Source organism: Leptodactylus fuscus, chromosome 1 (genome assembly GCF_031893055.1).
Source record: "Leptodactylus fuscus isolate aLepFus1 chromosome 1, aLepFus1.hap2, whole genome shotgun sequence".
In the NCBI taxonomy this organism is placed as follows: Eukaryota; Metazoa; Chordata; class Amphibia; order Anura; family Leptodactylidae; genus Leptodactylus; species Leptodactylus fuscus.
In genome coordinates, this window is record NC_134265.1 from 2,065,315 (window position 1) to 2,083,765 (window position 18,451).

The following is an 18,451-nucleotide window of genomic DNA, read 5'->3' on the forward strand; positions in this document are numbered from 1 at the left end:
CAGGAGACACATCCACAGGAGATGCATCCATAGGAGATTCATCTAAAGGAGACAAATCCACAGCAGACACATCCACAGGAGACTCATCTACAGGAGACGCATCTACAGGAGACTCATCTACAGGAGACTCATCTACAGAAGACACATCTACAGGAGACTCATTTACAGGAGACAAATCTACAGGACACACATACACAGGAGAAAAACCCACAGAAGACACATCCATAGGAGACACACCCACAGCAGACATGCTTCTCCTACTTCTATCACTGACCCTGGCCATCGGAAGTTCACATGGTCAGTTTCCCCGTGTCTGTATGACAGAGGACGCTCAACTTAATAAAACATGTTGTCCTTTATGGAATGGAAGTCCCTGTGGCAGAAATGCAAAACGTGGAGTTTGCGTTGATTGGAAGTCCAAAAGAAGTTTTAAGGACATCCAGCACTATGATGACCGTCTGAACTGGCCACAAGGCCACTTTGCCTTCACCTGTGAGTGTTTTGGTAATTACGGTGGATTTAACTGCGGGAGGTGCAAACCTGGATATTCTGGTGACAAATGTGATAAACCAAGAACTGTGGTGAGGAAAGAGATCCGGGAGTTGTCCGTGTTAGAAAGAAGGAGGTTCTTCAGTTACCTCAACCTGGCCAAATACACCATCAGTAAGAACTATGTCATACTGGTCACTGGTGACAGACACCACCGCGGCACGTATAAATTTATCAATGCCACCATTTATGATGTTTTTGCTTGGATACATTATTACGCCATGAAGCCAATACTAATGAACAGCACCTTCACCTCAAAAACCAACTATGCCCACGCGGGTCCAGCCTTCCCAGGGTGGCATCGTAGGCTGCTCCTCTTCCTGGAGAGCGAGATCCAGGAGCTGATGGGAGACGAGGACTTTACGCTACCATATTATAACTGGAGTCATGAGAAAAACTGCTCCATCTGCACTGAAGACTTCCTGGGCAGTAATGACCTACAAGGCAATATCATCTCGTCATCATACTTTGCTTCCTGGGGGGTGAGTGACACATTGTACTACTTCCTGTAAGTTTTGTTTGTTAGTCTGTCGGGGGAATCATAATACCCCAGAGATATGCTGTCTGTAAAGGAAAATTAATTAACAGGCCAAGATCGGCTACAGCCGATCTTTGACCTGGAGAACCACAAGACACAGATGGTAGTGTATCAAAATGGATTCTGGTTTAATGGTGGCTAGAACAAAGTATATATCACATGGCATAGACAGAACAGGATTGGCTAGTATAATTAGCCTAACATCTATTGGTGGAGAAGTTTGTAACAATAGCCCTGATGCATATCTATTGGATAAGAAACTGGACGGAGGTCACACACCCCTGAGGGCTGAGTGGGGGTGTGAGTTGTAGAAGACACATGGCCTCTCTAAAATGGAGTCTGTGAGCTCATGGTATACTGGTCGCATGGCCTCACAAAATGGCAGCCATCAGCACATGTCTCAAATACACACACTAGATGTCTATCTCATGGTATTCTAAAGACAATAGACATCCTTGTTGGAGACAATTAGCTTAATTACCCTTCTCTTGTCCCTTTATCTTAAAAGGGTCTTTCGTCTTTGATCTTCTCCTAACAATGCCCGTAGTCCCTGCCGAACTGTCTCCATTTTAGTTTCTTTGTAAGATAGCACAGTGCATAATGTCTTGCATAACCAGTCTGGCAAGATCCAAACTGCATCTCTCTGGGAGAGAGAGCTGGACAGATAGAATAATCGCTGCCTCTACCTCTATACATAATTTTTCATAAGATATTATTAGCCCCCCACAAGTCCTACACAGAACAATAATAGAGGAAGGGGAATGGCCTCAATAGCTTTGGCCACATTGGATTATACTGGTTGGTTACCATCTGGCTGCAGAGTTGTCTAGCAGGGGTTACTGTCCGCATGACCAAAAACTAGCAGAGGAGCTGACTGAGCCGGAACAGGAGGTCAGGCTAACCACTGAATTGTATCCAAACATGTATCAAGCTTTGCCTTGACCTGCAGCACATTACATGCCATGATGGATCACATGTAATTGGCATGTAACATAAAATATGCAAAATGTAACGTTAGTGTGTAAGAGGGTTAGTATGTAATGTGTGAGCTGACCCTGACATGGCACCTGACTCAAGGATGATACAGTAATTCATGTACAGCTCAAAAATAGAGAATAATCCAAGATGGGGCACAAAGTGGTAAAAAATAATGAAACTTAGATGAGCACATAGCATGGTAAGTATAGTCTCCGATGGGTACACAGATTGGTAGTTACAGTATCTGATGGGCAAACAGCTTAGTGGTTACAGTCTGTGATGGGCACAGAGCTTAGTGGTTACAGTCTCTGATGGCACACAGCTTAGTAGTTACATTCTCTGATGGGCACACAGCTTAGTAGTTATATTCTCTGATGGGCACACAGCTTAGTGGTTACAGTCTCTGATGGGCACACAGCTTAGTGGTTACAGTCTCTGATGGGCACACAGCTTAGTGGTTACAGTCTGGTGGGCACACAGCTTAGTGGTTACAGTCTCTGATGGGCACACAGCTTAGTAGTTATATTCTCTGATGGGCACACAGCTTAGTGGTTACAGTCTCTGATGGGCACAGAGTTTAGTGGTTACAGTCTCTGATGGGCACAGAGTTTAGTGGTTACAGTCTCTGATGGGCACAGAGCTTAGTGGTTACAGTCTCTGGTGGGCACACAGCTTAGTAGTTACAGTCTCTGGTGGGCACACAGCTTAGTGGTTACAGTCTCTGATGGGCACACAGCTTAGTGGTTACAGTCTCTGATGGGCACACAGCTTAGTGGTTACAGTCTCTGATGGGCACACAACTTAGTGGTTACAGTCTCTGATGAGCACACAGCTTAGTGGTTACAGTCTCTGATGAGCACACAGCTTAGTGGTTACAGTCTCTGATGAGCACACAGCTTAGTGGTTACAGTCTCTGATGAGCACACAGCTTAGTGGTTACAGTCTCTGATGGGCACACAGCTTAGTGGTTACAGTCTCTGAGGCACACACAGCTTAGTGGTTACAGTCTCTGATGAGCACACAGCTTAGTGGTTACAGTCTCTGAGGGGCACACAGCTTAGTGGTTACAGTCTCTGATGGGCACACAGCTTAGTGGTTACAGTCTCTGATGGGCACACAGCTTAGTGGTTACAGTCTCTGATGGGCACAAAGCTTAGTGGTTACAGTCTCTGAGGCACACACAGCTTAGTGGTTACAGTCTCTGATGGGCACACAGCTTAGGGCTTGTTCACATCTGAGCCCAGGTGCCCGTTCTGCAGGTTTCCGTTTCCTGCATAAAACAGAGCAGGAGACGGAAACCTGCAGGAGTCTTTCATTTGAATTGGTGAGAAAGCTGAGCGGTTTGTGCACTCCGCCGCGAAACCGGGTTTTTTAATCCGGACACAGAGTCGGACATGCAGTACTCTGTGTCCGGATTAAAAAATCCGGTTTTGCGGCGGAGAGCATAAAACGCTCACCGCCGCTCACGGATGGACCTGGTCTGTGCTTTCCGTCTTCTGGCATGCAGGAGACGGAAAGCACAGAACGGAGAGTAGAACGCAGGTGTGATCCTAGCGTTAGTGATTAAAATTGCAGCCTTTAATGAGCCTTTAATGAGCACACAGCTTGGCTTTGAACCCTGATTGTGCGACTATATGATGGTTCTTGTTCCTCATGTTGCAGACTCTCTGGTTCCATTACTGTATCTTATCAGCAGCTGCCTATGTCATCTCTTCTGTAATCCTGCAGGCCATCTGTAGTGGCTACAATTACGTTGATGCCTACTGTCGGAGTGCTGAGAGGAGATTCCCTGTAGAAAATCTGCTGAGAAAACCAGGAAGGAACCCATCCACGCGTCTCCCCACATATCTAGATGTCCAGCACACACTGAAATGGAAGACGTTTGACACTGAACCATTCGACAGCACATCAAAATACAGTTTCCGGAATTGTCTGGAAGGTAAAAGTCAAAAATGAATCAAGTGATCATCCTCTGTTCTGTAGGTCATGGCACACGGCTGCAGGTGATTTGTTATAATAGCGAGGCACAAGCTGATTCCGAGCAGCCTATGGTGTGCACCTTGTTATCTATCGTAGAGATGGGAGAACCTTGTGAGATTTGTTTCCCAAATACCTGTGAGGTTTATCCATCTGTCTCATGTCATTCTGGAATGGAAATGATATAATAACACTCTTTCCCCCTACGCCCAACAGCAGCACAACTGGGGTATTCCTGCCCCTATGAGCTGTTAGGACAGGTGGAACTTTTAATTACCTAACAGCTTTTGACCCCTATAAGAGGCCGGAAGACATGCTCCTCCCTTGTGTTTTTTTCTGTCCTGTGCACAGGACAGGTGGTCGGGGGGGGAGCAGGGGTTCTGACCTCTCCTAGGGGTCTGCTACTCTCTCTCCCCCCCTCTTACCTGACAGCGGAAGACCTTTTTGCTTCTTTTTTCTTCCCCTTTCTCTTTTGCTCTTTCAGAGCCTCTGCTTCCTCCTCCCCCGCCGGGGGAGCTCTCCGGCTCAGGCGCGCGCCTGTACCATTGCTGCGTCGGGTCTGGGGCTTCCCTGCGCGGCTAGGAACTTTGCTCCTGGGAACCTTTCTCTGGTTCCCCGGCTCCACCGGCTTATTTGTCTGCCGTGCATGCGCGATATGCAGGTCGCACGGCGGGCAGACTGAACTCCCCTAGAGACGAGAGGATGCCGGGGTGAGTAACGGGGGTGTCCCCTCCAGTTCCTGAGGATCCTGGCTGTGTTGAGGGGTCCCTCCCCCCTATTTTTTTGTATTCTTTTCCTCCACATTTGCCCCAAGAAAGGAATGGGGGCGTTCCCTCTGGTAGTCCCGCCCCCTGGCCTATATAATCCCTCCTAAACCATCATTCAGTGCCTGTTGCTCCGGTTACTGGCACCTCAACTAGAGAAGCTCCTTGGTCAACTTTGTCCTGGAAAGCTGCTCCGTTGATTCAGGTTTGATGACGGCGGCCAGGGGGAAGGGGTGGTAAGGGAGTCCCACTATGGGGGGCAAAAGTTTGTTAGTAGTATTTTTTGTTTCTTCTCAGAATGTCTTCTTCTTCCTCCTCTACTGTTCCTCCCCAGAGGAAAGCCGTGGCGAAGAGGAAGCATCTTTCATGCGCTACCTGCAGAGTTCCACTGCCTGACGACTCCCAGTATCGCTCTTGTCCAGGGTGTAGAGCCCTCCCTCTTCTGAGGCAACCCCCATGCGGGAAATGGCTTCGTCCATGACTCCATGAAAAGGATGGAATGCTCTGCCAAAAGACCGCGTCTGGACTGTGAGTTGTCCCTACCGCCCCTGGAGAACCTGCGCCTCAAGGACGTGGAGTCGTCATCGGATTCTGAGGAGGAAAAGGCGATCTTCCCCTTAGAGAAGATGTCTAAAGTGTTTAAAACACTTAGGATCAGAGACCGTGAAGGTGGAGAAGGCTCAAGCCGAAGGTCCCATACCTTCAGACCTTCTTCAGAAATGCTTCGCCTGATGGAGAGCGAATGGAGGCACCCGGAAAGACCCTTTGTGCCATCCAGGCGATTTAAGACCTTATTCCCGGTCTCTGAGAGTCAGCTAAAGGCGTGGGGTCCTCCGCTGAAGGTTGACGTGGCTGTGGCGAAGCTGTCCCTGGGCTTGGTTGTGAACGAGGTGGCCACTGGTCTGCGGGCAGAACTCTCGTCACTTGCCAAGGACATATTCATAGTCCCGTACCTGGACGACTGGCTCCTCAAGGCTCATTCAAAGGAGGTTCTTACCATGCAGGTGCAGACCGTCGTAGCTCTACTAGACAAGCTGGGGTGGCTGGTAAACTGGCAGAAGTCAGTGGTGGTGCCATCAACTCAAGTTCAGTTCCTGGGACTTATTCTAGACTCTCTCAGCATGACGGTCTCTCTACCCTCTCCTCGCAAAAGGAAGACTGCTCGGGCAGTACATCATTTATCTTCTACATGGAAGGTCACCATCAGGACGGCCATGAAGGTCCTTGGGTTGATGTCCGCTACCCTAGATGCAGTTCCTTGGGCCCTATGGCATATGCACCCACTACAGAATGAGATCTTGAGAGTCTGGAATCACAGTCCTACAGGATTACAGAAGCCAATCCAGTTAACCATCAGCACCCGGCGAACCTTGCCCTGGTGGACCCATCTGTGAGATGGGAAGTCCTCGGTCCAGCCCGCCTGGACCCTGTTGACTACAGATGCCTCCCTCACAGGCTGGTGAGCTCACCTGGGGGAGACCCCGGTACAAGGTACATGGAATCAGCGGGAGAGGACGCACTCATCCAACTGGCACGAGCTTACCACAGTTCATCTAGCCCTTCTGTCATTTGCACCACTTCTGCGGGGGAAGGCGGTCAAGGTAAGGTCGGACAATCTGACGACAGTCCATTATATCAACAAGCAGGGAGGAACCAGGTCCCCCTCGCTCCTGCAAGTCACCAACCTGATCTTCTCCTGGGCAGAACGGAACCTCTCCCAGCTGGCCGCGGTACATATTCAGGGCCGCCTCAACGTCCTAGCAAATCAACTCAGCAGAGGCCGCCCGACCGCAGGCGAATGGTCCTTGAATCAGGACATCTTCCACTACCTGACCAGGAGGTGGGGTCTCCCCGAGGTGGATCTGATGGCCACCCAATACAACGCCAAAGTAGAAAGGTTTTGCTCCCTGTACCAGGAAGAAAACCCTTTGGCGGTGGATGCCCTGTCAATACCATGGAGGTTCGAACTGGCATACGTGTTCCCTCCCATCCTGATGATCCCGAAGATATTGGCGAAACTCAGGCAGGACCAGACCTCGGCAATAGTGATCATGCCGTTCTGGCCAAAAAGGGCATGGTTCACTGACCTTATCCTTATGAGTCGGGGGAACTACTGGAGACTTCCACCAGTCAGGAACCTGGTGTCACTGAACAGTCGGCCGTGCCTGGGCCTAGACAAATTCAACCTCACTACCTGGAGGTTAACCGCGCCATACGCGCAGACAGAGGATTGTCCCAGGGAGTGCTAAGTACCTTAGCCCATTCAAGAGCAGAGGCAACCAATCAGAGCTACCGAAGGATCGCATGGATATTCCGAGACTGGTGTACAGATAACCAGCACGATCCAGACAGAGATGCAGTCCTAGAGTTCTTACAGAACAGCCTAGAAAGAGGACTAGCACCTGCCACCCTCAAGGTTCAAGTGTCAGCTCTATCTGCTCTCCTGGAGACACGGTTATCACAAGATCCTCTTGTCAAACAGTTCCTTAGGGGGGCTGCCAGGCTCCTCCCCCAGGTACGGTCCCCCGTCCCAAGGTGGGACCTGGCCGTGGTTCTACAAGGGCTCTGTGCGCCCCTCTTCGAACCATTATCTGAAGTGGACTGGAAGTACCTGTCATTTAAAGTGACTTTCCTGCTGGCAATAACCTCCGCCAAGAGGGTTGGCGAATTGCAGGCTCTAGCAGCCTCCGAACCTTTCATAACTTTCTTTCCTGACAGAGTACAGCTAAGGTTCGTTCTGGGATTCTTGCCAAAGGTACCAACACTTCAAAACACCAATCAAGTGATCACCCTGCCGGGATTTCTTTCCCTCTCCTGCTACGGAGCAGGAGGAGAAGCTACACACACTGGATCTGGTAAGAGCACTACGTATCTACCTGGATCGTACAGCACCGTTCCGAAGATCAGAGAATCTTCTGGTTAATGTGTTTGGCCACAATAGAGGCTCTAAAGCATCAAAGGTAACCCTGTCGAGATGGATCAGAGAAGCTATCAGCTGTTCCCTACGGGCTCAGAATCTTCCTGTTCCAGATTTCCTACGAGCCCATGCCACCCGAGCAGTGGCGACATCATGGGCAGAGACACGGTTCCTCTCTCTGGACCAGATATGTGCTGCAGCCTCATGGAGCTCACAGCTGACTTTTGCCAAACACTACAGACTGGACTGGCGTACGGCCGATGCTACAGCATTTGGGCACTCCGTCTTGGCATCAGCCTGGCAGGATGACCCGCCCTCGGGGAAGCGATACTTGCTAAATCCCCAGTTGTGCTGCTGTTGGGCGTAGGGGGAAAGAAAGATTATGAATGATAATCTGTTTTCCCTTAGCCCAAACAGCAGCACAAGGCTCCCTCCCTAGGAGGTACTGTTGTACAGATTTTTTTGTATATGTGTGTATCTCTTGGCATAAATTGTTCTCTGTATATCATACTTGTTACTAACACAAGGGAGGAGCAGGTCTTCCGGCCTCTTATAGGGGTCAAAAGCTGTTAGGTAATTAAAAATTCCACCTGTCCTAACAGCTCATAGGGGCAGGAATACCCCAGTTGTGCTGCTGTTTGGGCTAAGGGAAAACAGATTATCATTCATAATCTTTCTATGGTAGAGATAGGAGAACCGATCCGTTCCCAGCCGGGTTCAACCTGAATAGAGGTCTACTGGCCAATCATTGTGGGGAAAGCTTAGCACCCATAGGAATGAATATAAGCGGCCGGCTGCTTAACTCTCTGCGTGCTGGCTGCGTCCATTCATTCCTATGGATTTACCGCAGCCTGCCACTCTTCTGCTTCGTTCCTGTTATACTCAGATGAATATATGATAAAACAGGGATGAAGCAGAAGAGTGGCAGGCTGCGGTAAATCACTGTGTGCTGCGCTGCTGTGAGGACAAGTAGGCAAGTCCGCGAGTAGATAGATACTACTGTACATTGACTATTCTATCTACTAGACAAGTCAATGTACAGTAGTATCTCGCTACTCGCGAACTTCTCTCAACTTACCTGCACAGATCTGCTGCCGCTGCCCTCTTCTAGTCCAATCCTCTCTCCTTCACATGCCTTCAGAGCACCCTGCACCCCACCCCCCACCCCCGCCTCCCTAGTCTAGTATTATAGAGATGCTGGGAGAAGGCGGAGCTTGTGGCTTAGGAGAGTGAGCCACAACAAGGAGCCACAACTTAGGAGCCACAACAAGACCATACCAAGAAGAACTGGGAGCGGCAGCGGATCTGTGCAGGCAAGCAGAAACCACTGGGGATTTTTCTTTAATCACTACACAGCGTGGAGTTCAAAAATTTAAACAATTATTGGACTCCTTGCTGTGTAGCGAATAGGATCATCTTTAAAATTTGATCTTCGAATACTAAAAAAATCCTATTGCCTTGCATTGGGATTGGAATTGGGATTGGGTTCAAATGGATAATGATCGGAAATTGCATTTTAAAAACGATCATGATCGGCTCAACCCTAGTGAGGACTATTGCCAATCACTATTATAGTTAGGCAGTGTGCAGTAATATGGCTGGAAAATAACAGGGCAGCAAAGGCAACAGGAGGGGGAGAAGGAAACTGTGTAAGTACTAACAAGAAGAATGTGGGTGGCAACGTCGTCAGTAACCAACAAAGATGAAGTTTTAATTATTTTGTTCCCATATCGTTCGCATAGTGTATGACAGTGTCATACACTATGTATTATAGATATATATAGTCCTAGGAGTCCTGACAGTGTCATACACTATGTATTATAGATATATATATATAGTCCTAGGAGCCCTGACAGTGTCATACACTATGTATTATAGATATATATAGTCCTAGGAGTCCTGACAGTGTCATACACTATGTATTATAGATATATATATAGTCCTAGGAGCCCTGACAGTGTCATACACTAGGTATTATAGATATATAGTCCTAGGAGTCCTGACAGTGTCATACACTATGTATTATAGATATATATATATAGTCCTAGGAGACCTGACAGTGTCATACACTATGTATTATAGATATATATAGTCCTAGGAGTCCTGACAGTGTCATACACTATGTATTATAGATATATATAGCCCTAGGAGCCCTGGCAGTGTCATACACTATGTATTATAGATATATATATAGTCCTAGGAGCCCTGACAGTGTCATACACTATGTATTATAGATATATATATATAGTCCTAGGAGTCCTGACAGTGTCATACACTATGTATTATAGATATATATAGTCCTAGGAGCCCTGAACGTGTCATACACTATGTATTATAGATATATATAGTCCTAGGAGCCCTGACAGTGTCATACACTATGTATTATAGATATATATATAGTCCTAGGAGCCCTGACAGTGTCATACACTATGTATTATAGATATATATATAGTCCTAGGAGTCCTGACAGTGTCATACACTATGTATTATAGATATATATAGTCCTAGGAGCCCTGACAGTGTCATACACTATGTATTATAGATATATATATATAGTCCTAGGAGCCCTGACAGTGTCATACACTATGTATTATAGATATATATAGTCCTAGGAGCCCTGACAGTGTCATACACTATGTATTATAGATATATATAGTCCTAGGAGCCCTGACAGTGTCATACACTATGTATTATAGATATATATATAGTCCTAGGAGCCCTGACAGTGTCATACACTATGTATTATAGATATATATATAGTCCTAGGAGCCCTGACAGTGTCATACACTATGTATTATAGATATATATATAGTCCTAGGAGCCCTGACAGTGTCATACACTATGTATTATAGATATATATAGTCCTAGGAGTCCTGACAGTGTCATACACTATGTATTATAGATATATATAGTCCTAGGAGTCCTGACAGTGTCATACACTATGTATTATAGATATATATAGTCCTAGGAGCCCTGACAGTGTCATACACTATGTATTATAGATATATATAGTCCTAGGAGCCCTGACAGTGTCATACACTATGTATTATAGATATATATATAGTCCTAGGAGCCCTGACAGTGTCATACACTATGTATTATAGATATATATAGTCCTAGGAGTCCTGACAGTGTCATACACTATGTATTATAGATATATATATAGTCCTAGGAGTCCTGACAGTGTCATACACTATGTATTATAGATATATATATAGTCCTAGGAGCCCTGACAGTGTCATACACTATGTATTATAGATATATATAGTCCTAGGAGCCCTGACAGTGTCATACACTATGTATTATAGATATATATAGTCCTAGGAGCCCTGACAGTGTCATACACTATGTATTATAGATATATATATAGTCCTAGGAGCCCTGACAGTGTCATACACTATGTATTATAGATATATATAGTCCTAGGAGTCCTGACAGTGTCATACACTATGTATTATAGATATATATAGTCCTAGGAGTCCTGACAGTGTCATACACTATGTATTATAGATATATATAGTCCTAGGAGCCCTGACAGTGTCATACACTATGTATTATAGATATATATATAGTCCTAGGAGCCCTGACAGTGTCATACACTATGTATTATAGATATATATACAGTCGACTCTCAATATTACATATCGGTATATAAAGTATATCGGCTATAACGTATATTTTCTCTGGTCCCGACTAATCTACATGTATTTTTATCCTGTTATAACGTAATACGGTTCGCATATAACATAGCTCTTTTTCGGACCCCTGCAGCCAATTGCATGCACTTTTCGCCACATATAATGTAGTACGTTGTGTACAGACGGGCCCCACCCAGCCAATCGCATGCATTTTCTGCCGTGTATAATGTAGTACATTATACGTGCGAGCCTCTGACGAGTCTCTCACTGCATTGCCCTCTGGGTAGATTAGTTCGCCGGAAGCAAGGCATACGTGTCTCGTGTCGTGTGAAGTGCCGGTTTTCGTTGTTTATTGATGCCAGAATGCCTCCCAAAAAGAGGACTAAGTTTACTGTGCAGCAGAAGGTAAGCCTGACATGGAGTTGCACACTGGTAAAGATCGTTTTGTGTCAATTGCATCGCGGTTTGACATAGTTATCGTGAATAACGTATTCGGGGTCTAGCACCGTGAAATACGTTATATACGTATAACATATTCGCCTTATAACGTATTTATTTTCCCGGTCCCGACAATACGTTATATCGAGAGTTGACTGAATAGTCCTAGGAGTCCTGACAGTGTCATACACTATGTATTATAGATATATATAGTCCTAGGAGCCCTGACAGTGTCATACACTATGTATTATAGATATATATATAGTCCTAGGAGCCCTGACAGTATCATACACTATGTATTATAGTTATATATAGTCCTAGGAGCCCTGACAGTGTCATACACTATGTATTATAGATATATATAGTCCTAGGAGCCCTGACAGTGTCATACACTATGTATTATAGATATATATAGTCCTAGGAGCCCTGACAGTGTCATACACTATGTATTATAGATATATATATAGTCCTAGGAGTCCTGACAGTGTCATACACTATGTATTATAGATATATATAGTCCTAGGAGTCCTGACAGTGTCATACACTATGTATTATAGATATATATATATATATATATATATATATATATATATATATATATATATATAGTCCTACGAGTCCTGACAGTGTCATACACTATGTATTATAGATATATATAATCCTAGGAGCCCTGACAGTGTCATACACTATGTATTATAGATATATATAGTCCTAGGAGTCCTGACAGTGTCATACACTATGTATTATAGATATATATATATATATATATATATATATATATATATATATATAGTCCTACGAGTCCTGACAGTGTCATACACTATGTATTATAGATATATATATATATATATATATATATATATATATATATATATATATATATATAGTCCTACGAGTCCTGACAGTGTCATACACTATGTATTATAGATATATATAATCCTAGGAGTCCTGACACTCTGGCTCTTTTTCACAAGTGTCCTGACATTGGCACATTCGCCCTCCCCTGGTGATTCCTGAGGCCCAATCTTATGTCTTAGTTCTCACCCTGGGCCTGTGATAGTGACCAGGAGTCTGGAGGACTCAGGAGGACACAAGTTGTCTCTAGCAGACAACTTCATTGCCCAGCTAGTAGAAGAAAACACGAGAGGAACATCCATTTTGGACCTAGTCCTAACCAACAAAGAGCACATGGTTAAGGGACTACGGGTAGCAGGGACACTGGGATTCAGCGATCATGCTATACTTGAGTTTGGGGTTGCAAGAAGAAGAAGACCTGAGAAGACACAGACTTCAAGGCTCGACTTTAGCAGTGCAGACTTCAAGAGCCTGAAGGCAAGGGTTAGCAGAATTCCATGGTGCAAAATTCTTAAGCACAAAAATGCACATGAAGGGTGGGAAATCTTCCGTAGGGAAATCATTAAAGCACAGGAACTAACAATACCTAGAAGGAAGAAAAATGGGAAGCACCTAAAAATATCAGGATGGATGACCAAAAAATTACATAACCTGCTAAAAAGGAAAAAGGAAACATACAAAAAGTGGAAGATGGGAAGTATACCTAAGGAAGAGTACACAGCAGTCTGCAGACTCTGCAAGACAAGCATCAAAGGAGCTAAGGCTGAACACGAATTGAAGCTTGCAAAAGAGGCAAAGAGTAAGGTAAAAGGATTTTGGGGATATGTTAAAAGCAAAAGAAAAGTGAAGGAGACCATTGGAGTCCTGAAGAATGACAAAGGAGAAACAGTTAACATGGTGGAACAGCAGGTGGAGCTACTAAATTCATATTTTGTATCCGTCTTCTCCCAAGAAACTAATGGAAATATCGACATTAATGGTGATGGAGATGAGGGGAAGGAGGACTCCAAGCTGACTATAAGCAAAGGTCTGGTAAGAGAGCACTTAGCCAAGTTACAGGAAACCAAGTCCCCAGGACCAGATGATTTACACCCTAGAGTCCTGAAAGAGATAGCAGAGGAAATAACAGAACCCCTTGCTATAATCTTCGGTAAATCATGGGAAACAGGAGTGGTCCCTTTAGATTGGAAAAGGGCAAATGTTGTCCCCATCTACAAAAAGGAGAAAAGGGACGATCCAGGAAATTACAGGCCGGTAAGTCTGACCTCGATAGCAGGAAAAATCTTTGAGCAAATTGTCAAGGAACATTTACTTCGGTACCTGGATGGGAAGGCATTAATTAACCAGAGCCAGCACGGCTTTATGACCAATAAATCTTGTCAGACTAACCTGATTTCCTTCTACAACAAAATCACTGAATGGTTGGACCAAGGGAATGCCGTGGACATAGTATATCTTGACTTCAGTAAGGCATTTGATAAAGTATCACATAACCTTCTTATTGAAAAAATGATTAAGTATGGCTTTGACAAAAAATCAGTTCGGTGGATTCACAACTGGCTTAATGATCGGGCACAACGAGTAATACTAAATGGCTACACATCCAACTGGAAGAAAGTCAAAAGCAGGGTGCCGCAGGGCTCTGTTCTGGACCCAGTACTTTTTAATATCTTTATAAATAATCTGGACAATGGAATTATTGGGGAACTCATAAAATTTGCAGATGATACGAAGATAGGAGGAATAGCCAACACTAGAGAGGAGAGAGAGTGTATTCAAAAGGACTTAGACACACTGGAACAATGGGCGGAGGAGAACAAAATGGGATTTAACAGGGACAAATGCAAAGTTCTACATCTGGGTAACAGAAATGTAAAAAACATATATAGTATGGGAGGAATAGAACTAAGTGATAGCATAGGGGAAAAGGACTTGGGCATAATAGTAGATCACAAATTCAACATGAGCCAACAGTGCGGTGCTGCTGCAAAAAAGGCGAATACAATTCTGGGATGTATTAAGACAAGCATTGAATCTAGATGAAGAGAGGTCATTATTCCGCTGTCCTCTTCCCTGGTCAGACCACACCTGGAATACTGTGTACAGTTCTGGGCGCCTCAATTCAAGAAAGACATCGATATATTGGAGCAAGTCCAGAGAAGAGCAACCAAAATGGTGGAAGGTCTGCAAACCATGTCCTATGAGGAGCGGCTAAAAGAACTGGGATTGTTTAGTTTGCAGAAGAGAAGGCTGAGGGGAGATTTAATAGCAGTCTACAAATATCTGAGAGGTAGTCACAGTGCAGAGGGATCTCCCCTATTCTCATTAGCACAAGGAAGTACAAGAAGCAATGGGATGAAACGAAAGGGAAAGAGATACAGATTAGACATTAGGAAAAACTTTCTGACAGTGAGGGGAGTGAGAGAGTGGAATAGGCTGCCACGGGAGGTGGTGGGCGCTCCATCAATGGAAATCTTCAAGCGGAATCTGGAGAAACATATAGCTGGGATGATTTAGGAAAACCTGCACTTGCAGGGGGTTGGACCCGATGGCCCTTGAGGTCCCTTCCAACTCTACCATAAGAAAAAAAAAAAAATAAGAAAAAAAAAGATGACAGAAGACTGTAAGGCATCTCAGGAGACGTGTCAATGTTTGTTGTTTTTCTCCTCATCTCCTGGACCTCTTCTTACTTCCCTATAGTGTCTCAGAAGACCCCTGAATATAATACTGATTTGTGGGTTTCAAGCCCTAAAAGATTCAGATAAAATCCAAAACTTTTTGATAATTTTTTGTGGAATCCTGTTTATTCCCAAGCAGATCTCTCATCTCTCGCTCTTACACTGATGATACTTTTTCCTCTTCTGCTCTTTCAGGATTCTTGAACCCTTTGGATGGGAAGAGCGAGGATGAAAACATGCACAATATGTTCCATGATTATATTGGGGGGACGATGTCTCAGGTCCCAATATCTGGCAATGACCCCATCTTTATACTGCACCATGCCTACATAGATAAGTAAGTCATTGACTATTGTCTGATAACTGCTTGTAGTATTTACTGTTCACTGGTCTAGCTGTAGAGGACGTCTCCTTGTCACTGTCACCAGTATAGGTGTAGAGGATGTTCCCTTGTCACTGGTCTAGGTGTAGAGGACAACCCCTTGTTACTGTCCCTGGTCTAGGTGTAGAGGACGTCCCCTTGTCACTGTCCATGGTCTAGGTGTAGAGGACGTCCCCTTGTTACTGTCCCTGGTCTAGGTGTAGAGGACGTCCCCTTGTCACTGTCACTGATCTAGGTGTAGAGGACGTCTCCTTGTCACTGTCACCGGTCTAGGTGTAGAGGACGTCTCCTTGTCACTGTCACCGGTTTAGGTGTAGAGGACGTTCCCTTGTCACTGGTCTAGGTGTAGAGGACGTCCCCTTGTCACTGTCACTGGTCTAGGTGTAGAGGACGTCCCCCTGTCACTGGTCTAGGTGTAGAGGACATCCCCTTGGCACTGTCACTGGTCTAGGTGTAGAGGATGTCCCCTTGTCACTGGTCTAGGTGTAGAGGATGTCCCCTTGTCACTGTCACCGGTCTAGGTGTAGAGGACGTCTCCTTGTCACTGTCACTGATCTAGGTGTAGAGGAAGTCTCCTTGTCACTGTCACCGGTCTAGGTGTAGAGGAAGTCTCCTTGTCACTGTCACCGGTCTAGGTGTAGAGGACGTCTCCTTGTCACTGTCACTGATCTAGGTGTATAGGGCGTCTCCTTGTCACTGTTACTGGTCTAGGTGTAGAGGAAGTCTCCTTGTCACTGTCACCGGTCTAGGTGTAGAGGACGTCCCCTTGTCACTGTCACTGGTCTAGGTGTAGAGGACGCCCCCTTGTCACTGTCACCGGTCTAGGTGTAGAGGACGTCCCCTTGTCACTGTCACCGGTCTAGGTGTAGAGGACGTCTCCTTGTCACTGTCACTGGTCTAGGTGTAGAGGACGTCTCCTTGTCACTGTCACTGGTCTAGGTGTAGAGGACGTCCACTTGTCACTGTCACTGGTCTAGGTGTAGAGGACGTCTCCTTGTCACTGTCACTGGTCTAGGTGTAGAGGACGTCTCCTTGTCACTGTTACTGGTCTAGGTGTAGAGGACGTTCCCTTGTCACTGTCACTGGTCTAGGTGTAGAGGACGTCTCCTTGTCACTGTCACTGGTCTAGGTGTAGAGGACGTCTCCTTGTCACTGTTACTGGTCTAGGTGTAGAGGACGTCTCCTTGTCACTGTCACCGGTCTAGGTGTAGAGGACGTCCCCTTGTCACTGTCACTGGTCTAGGTGTAGAGGACGTCCCCTTGTCACTGTCACTGGTCTAGGTGTAGAGGACGCCCCCTTGTCACTGTCACCGGTCTAGGTGTAGAGGACGTCTCCTTGTCACTGTCACCGGTCTAGGTGTATAGGGCGTCTCCTTGTCACTGTCACCGGTCTAGGTGTAGAGGACGTCCCCTTGTCACTGTCACCGGTCTAGGTGTAGAGGACGTCTCCTTGTCACTGTCACTGGTCTAGGTGTAGAGGACGTCTCCTTGTCACTGTCACTGGTCTAGGTGTAGAGGACGTCTCCTTGTCACTGTCACTGGTCTAGGTGTAGAGGACGTCTCCTTGTCACTGTCACTGGTCTAGGTGTAGAGGACGTCTCCTTGTCACTGTCACTGGTCTAGGTGTAGAGGACGTCCCCTTGTCACTGTCACCGGTCTAGGTGTAGAGGACGTCTCCTTGTCACTGTCACTGGTCTAGGTGTAGAGGACGTCTCCTTGTCACTGTCACCGTTCTAGGTGTAGAGGACGCCCCCTTGTCACTGTCACCGGTCTAGGTGTAGAGGACGTCCCCTTGTCACTGTCACCGGTCTAGGTGTAGAGGACGTCTCCTTGTCACTGTCACTGGTCTAGGTGTAGAGGACGTCTCCTTGTCACTGTCACTGGTCTAGGTGTAGAGGACGTCTCCTTGTCACTGTCACTGGTCTAGGTGTAGAGGACGTCTCCTTGTCACTGTCACTGGTCTAGGTGTAGAGGACCTACTTTCATATCACAGCCAATCCCTGGTGCCTCAGATGGTCCACTGGCTACACCAATGGGACAATTTTATATAATAGAGTAAGAGCTGAGTGACCAGTGAGAGAGAAGATGATAATCATGTGACTGGTGACAGAGGAGCGGTCAGTGACTATACTGATGACATCATCATATATGACAGGACACGTGTCCCTAATGAATCAGTCATTGTCTCTTCTCTTCCAGGCTGTATGAAGTGTGGATAAGGAAATACAACGCAACACCAGAAACGTATCCAGAAAATAATCATCGGGGTCACCGACCACTAGAGTGCGCCATGCCCTTCCTCCCCTGTGTGACCAATAAACATTTGCTGCAGACGTCTACGGCCTATGGATACGAGTACACGCACATGGATCTCAGAGATGTAGAGCATGCAGAGACCTCATATTCATCTGTACATGTGTTATACTGATGTGACATGTGATGGACACGAGACTGACACTTGACTATAACACATCACTATAGGCACATACTAACTAGGATTGGAGAAAGCAACATCCACATAAGATCTGGGTTTAGTTCTCCAAGATGGTGTTGAGAACAACCCCACCATTACTGAGCCACTGCCAAACCGATCATGCTGAAGGATGTTGCAGGCAGCAGATCGCTCTCCACGGCGTCTCCACACTCTGTCATGTCTTGCTGCCTGAAACATCCTTCAGCATGACCGGTTTGGCAGTGGCTCAGTAATGGTGTGGTGCCGCACAGCCCTCCATGTGCT

The 18,451-nt window shown here is 46.0% G+C and overlaps 1 protein-coding gene across 1 annotated transcript; it reads left to right on the forward strand.

Annotated features, from left to right (window-relative positions):
- The first annotated feature begins 222 nt into the window (after positions 1-222).
- On the forward strand, positions 223-18,142 carry LOC142191387 (tyrosinase-like). Its single transcript, XM_075262349.1, has 4 exons — positions 223-1,031; positions 3,794-4,004; positions 15,528-15,669; positions 17,914-18,142. The coding sequence occupies exons 1-4, from the start codon at positions 249-251 to the stop codon at positions 18,140-18,142; spliced, it is 1,365 nt and encodes a 454-aa protein (XP_075118450.1). The 5' UTR covers positions 223-248.
- Positions 18,143-18,451: the final 309 nt, after the last annotated feature.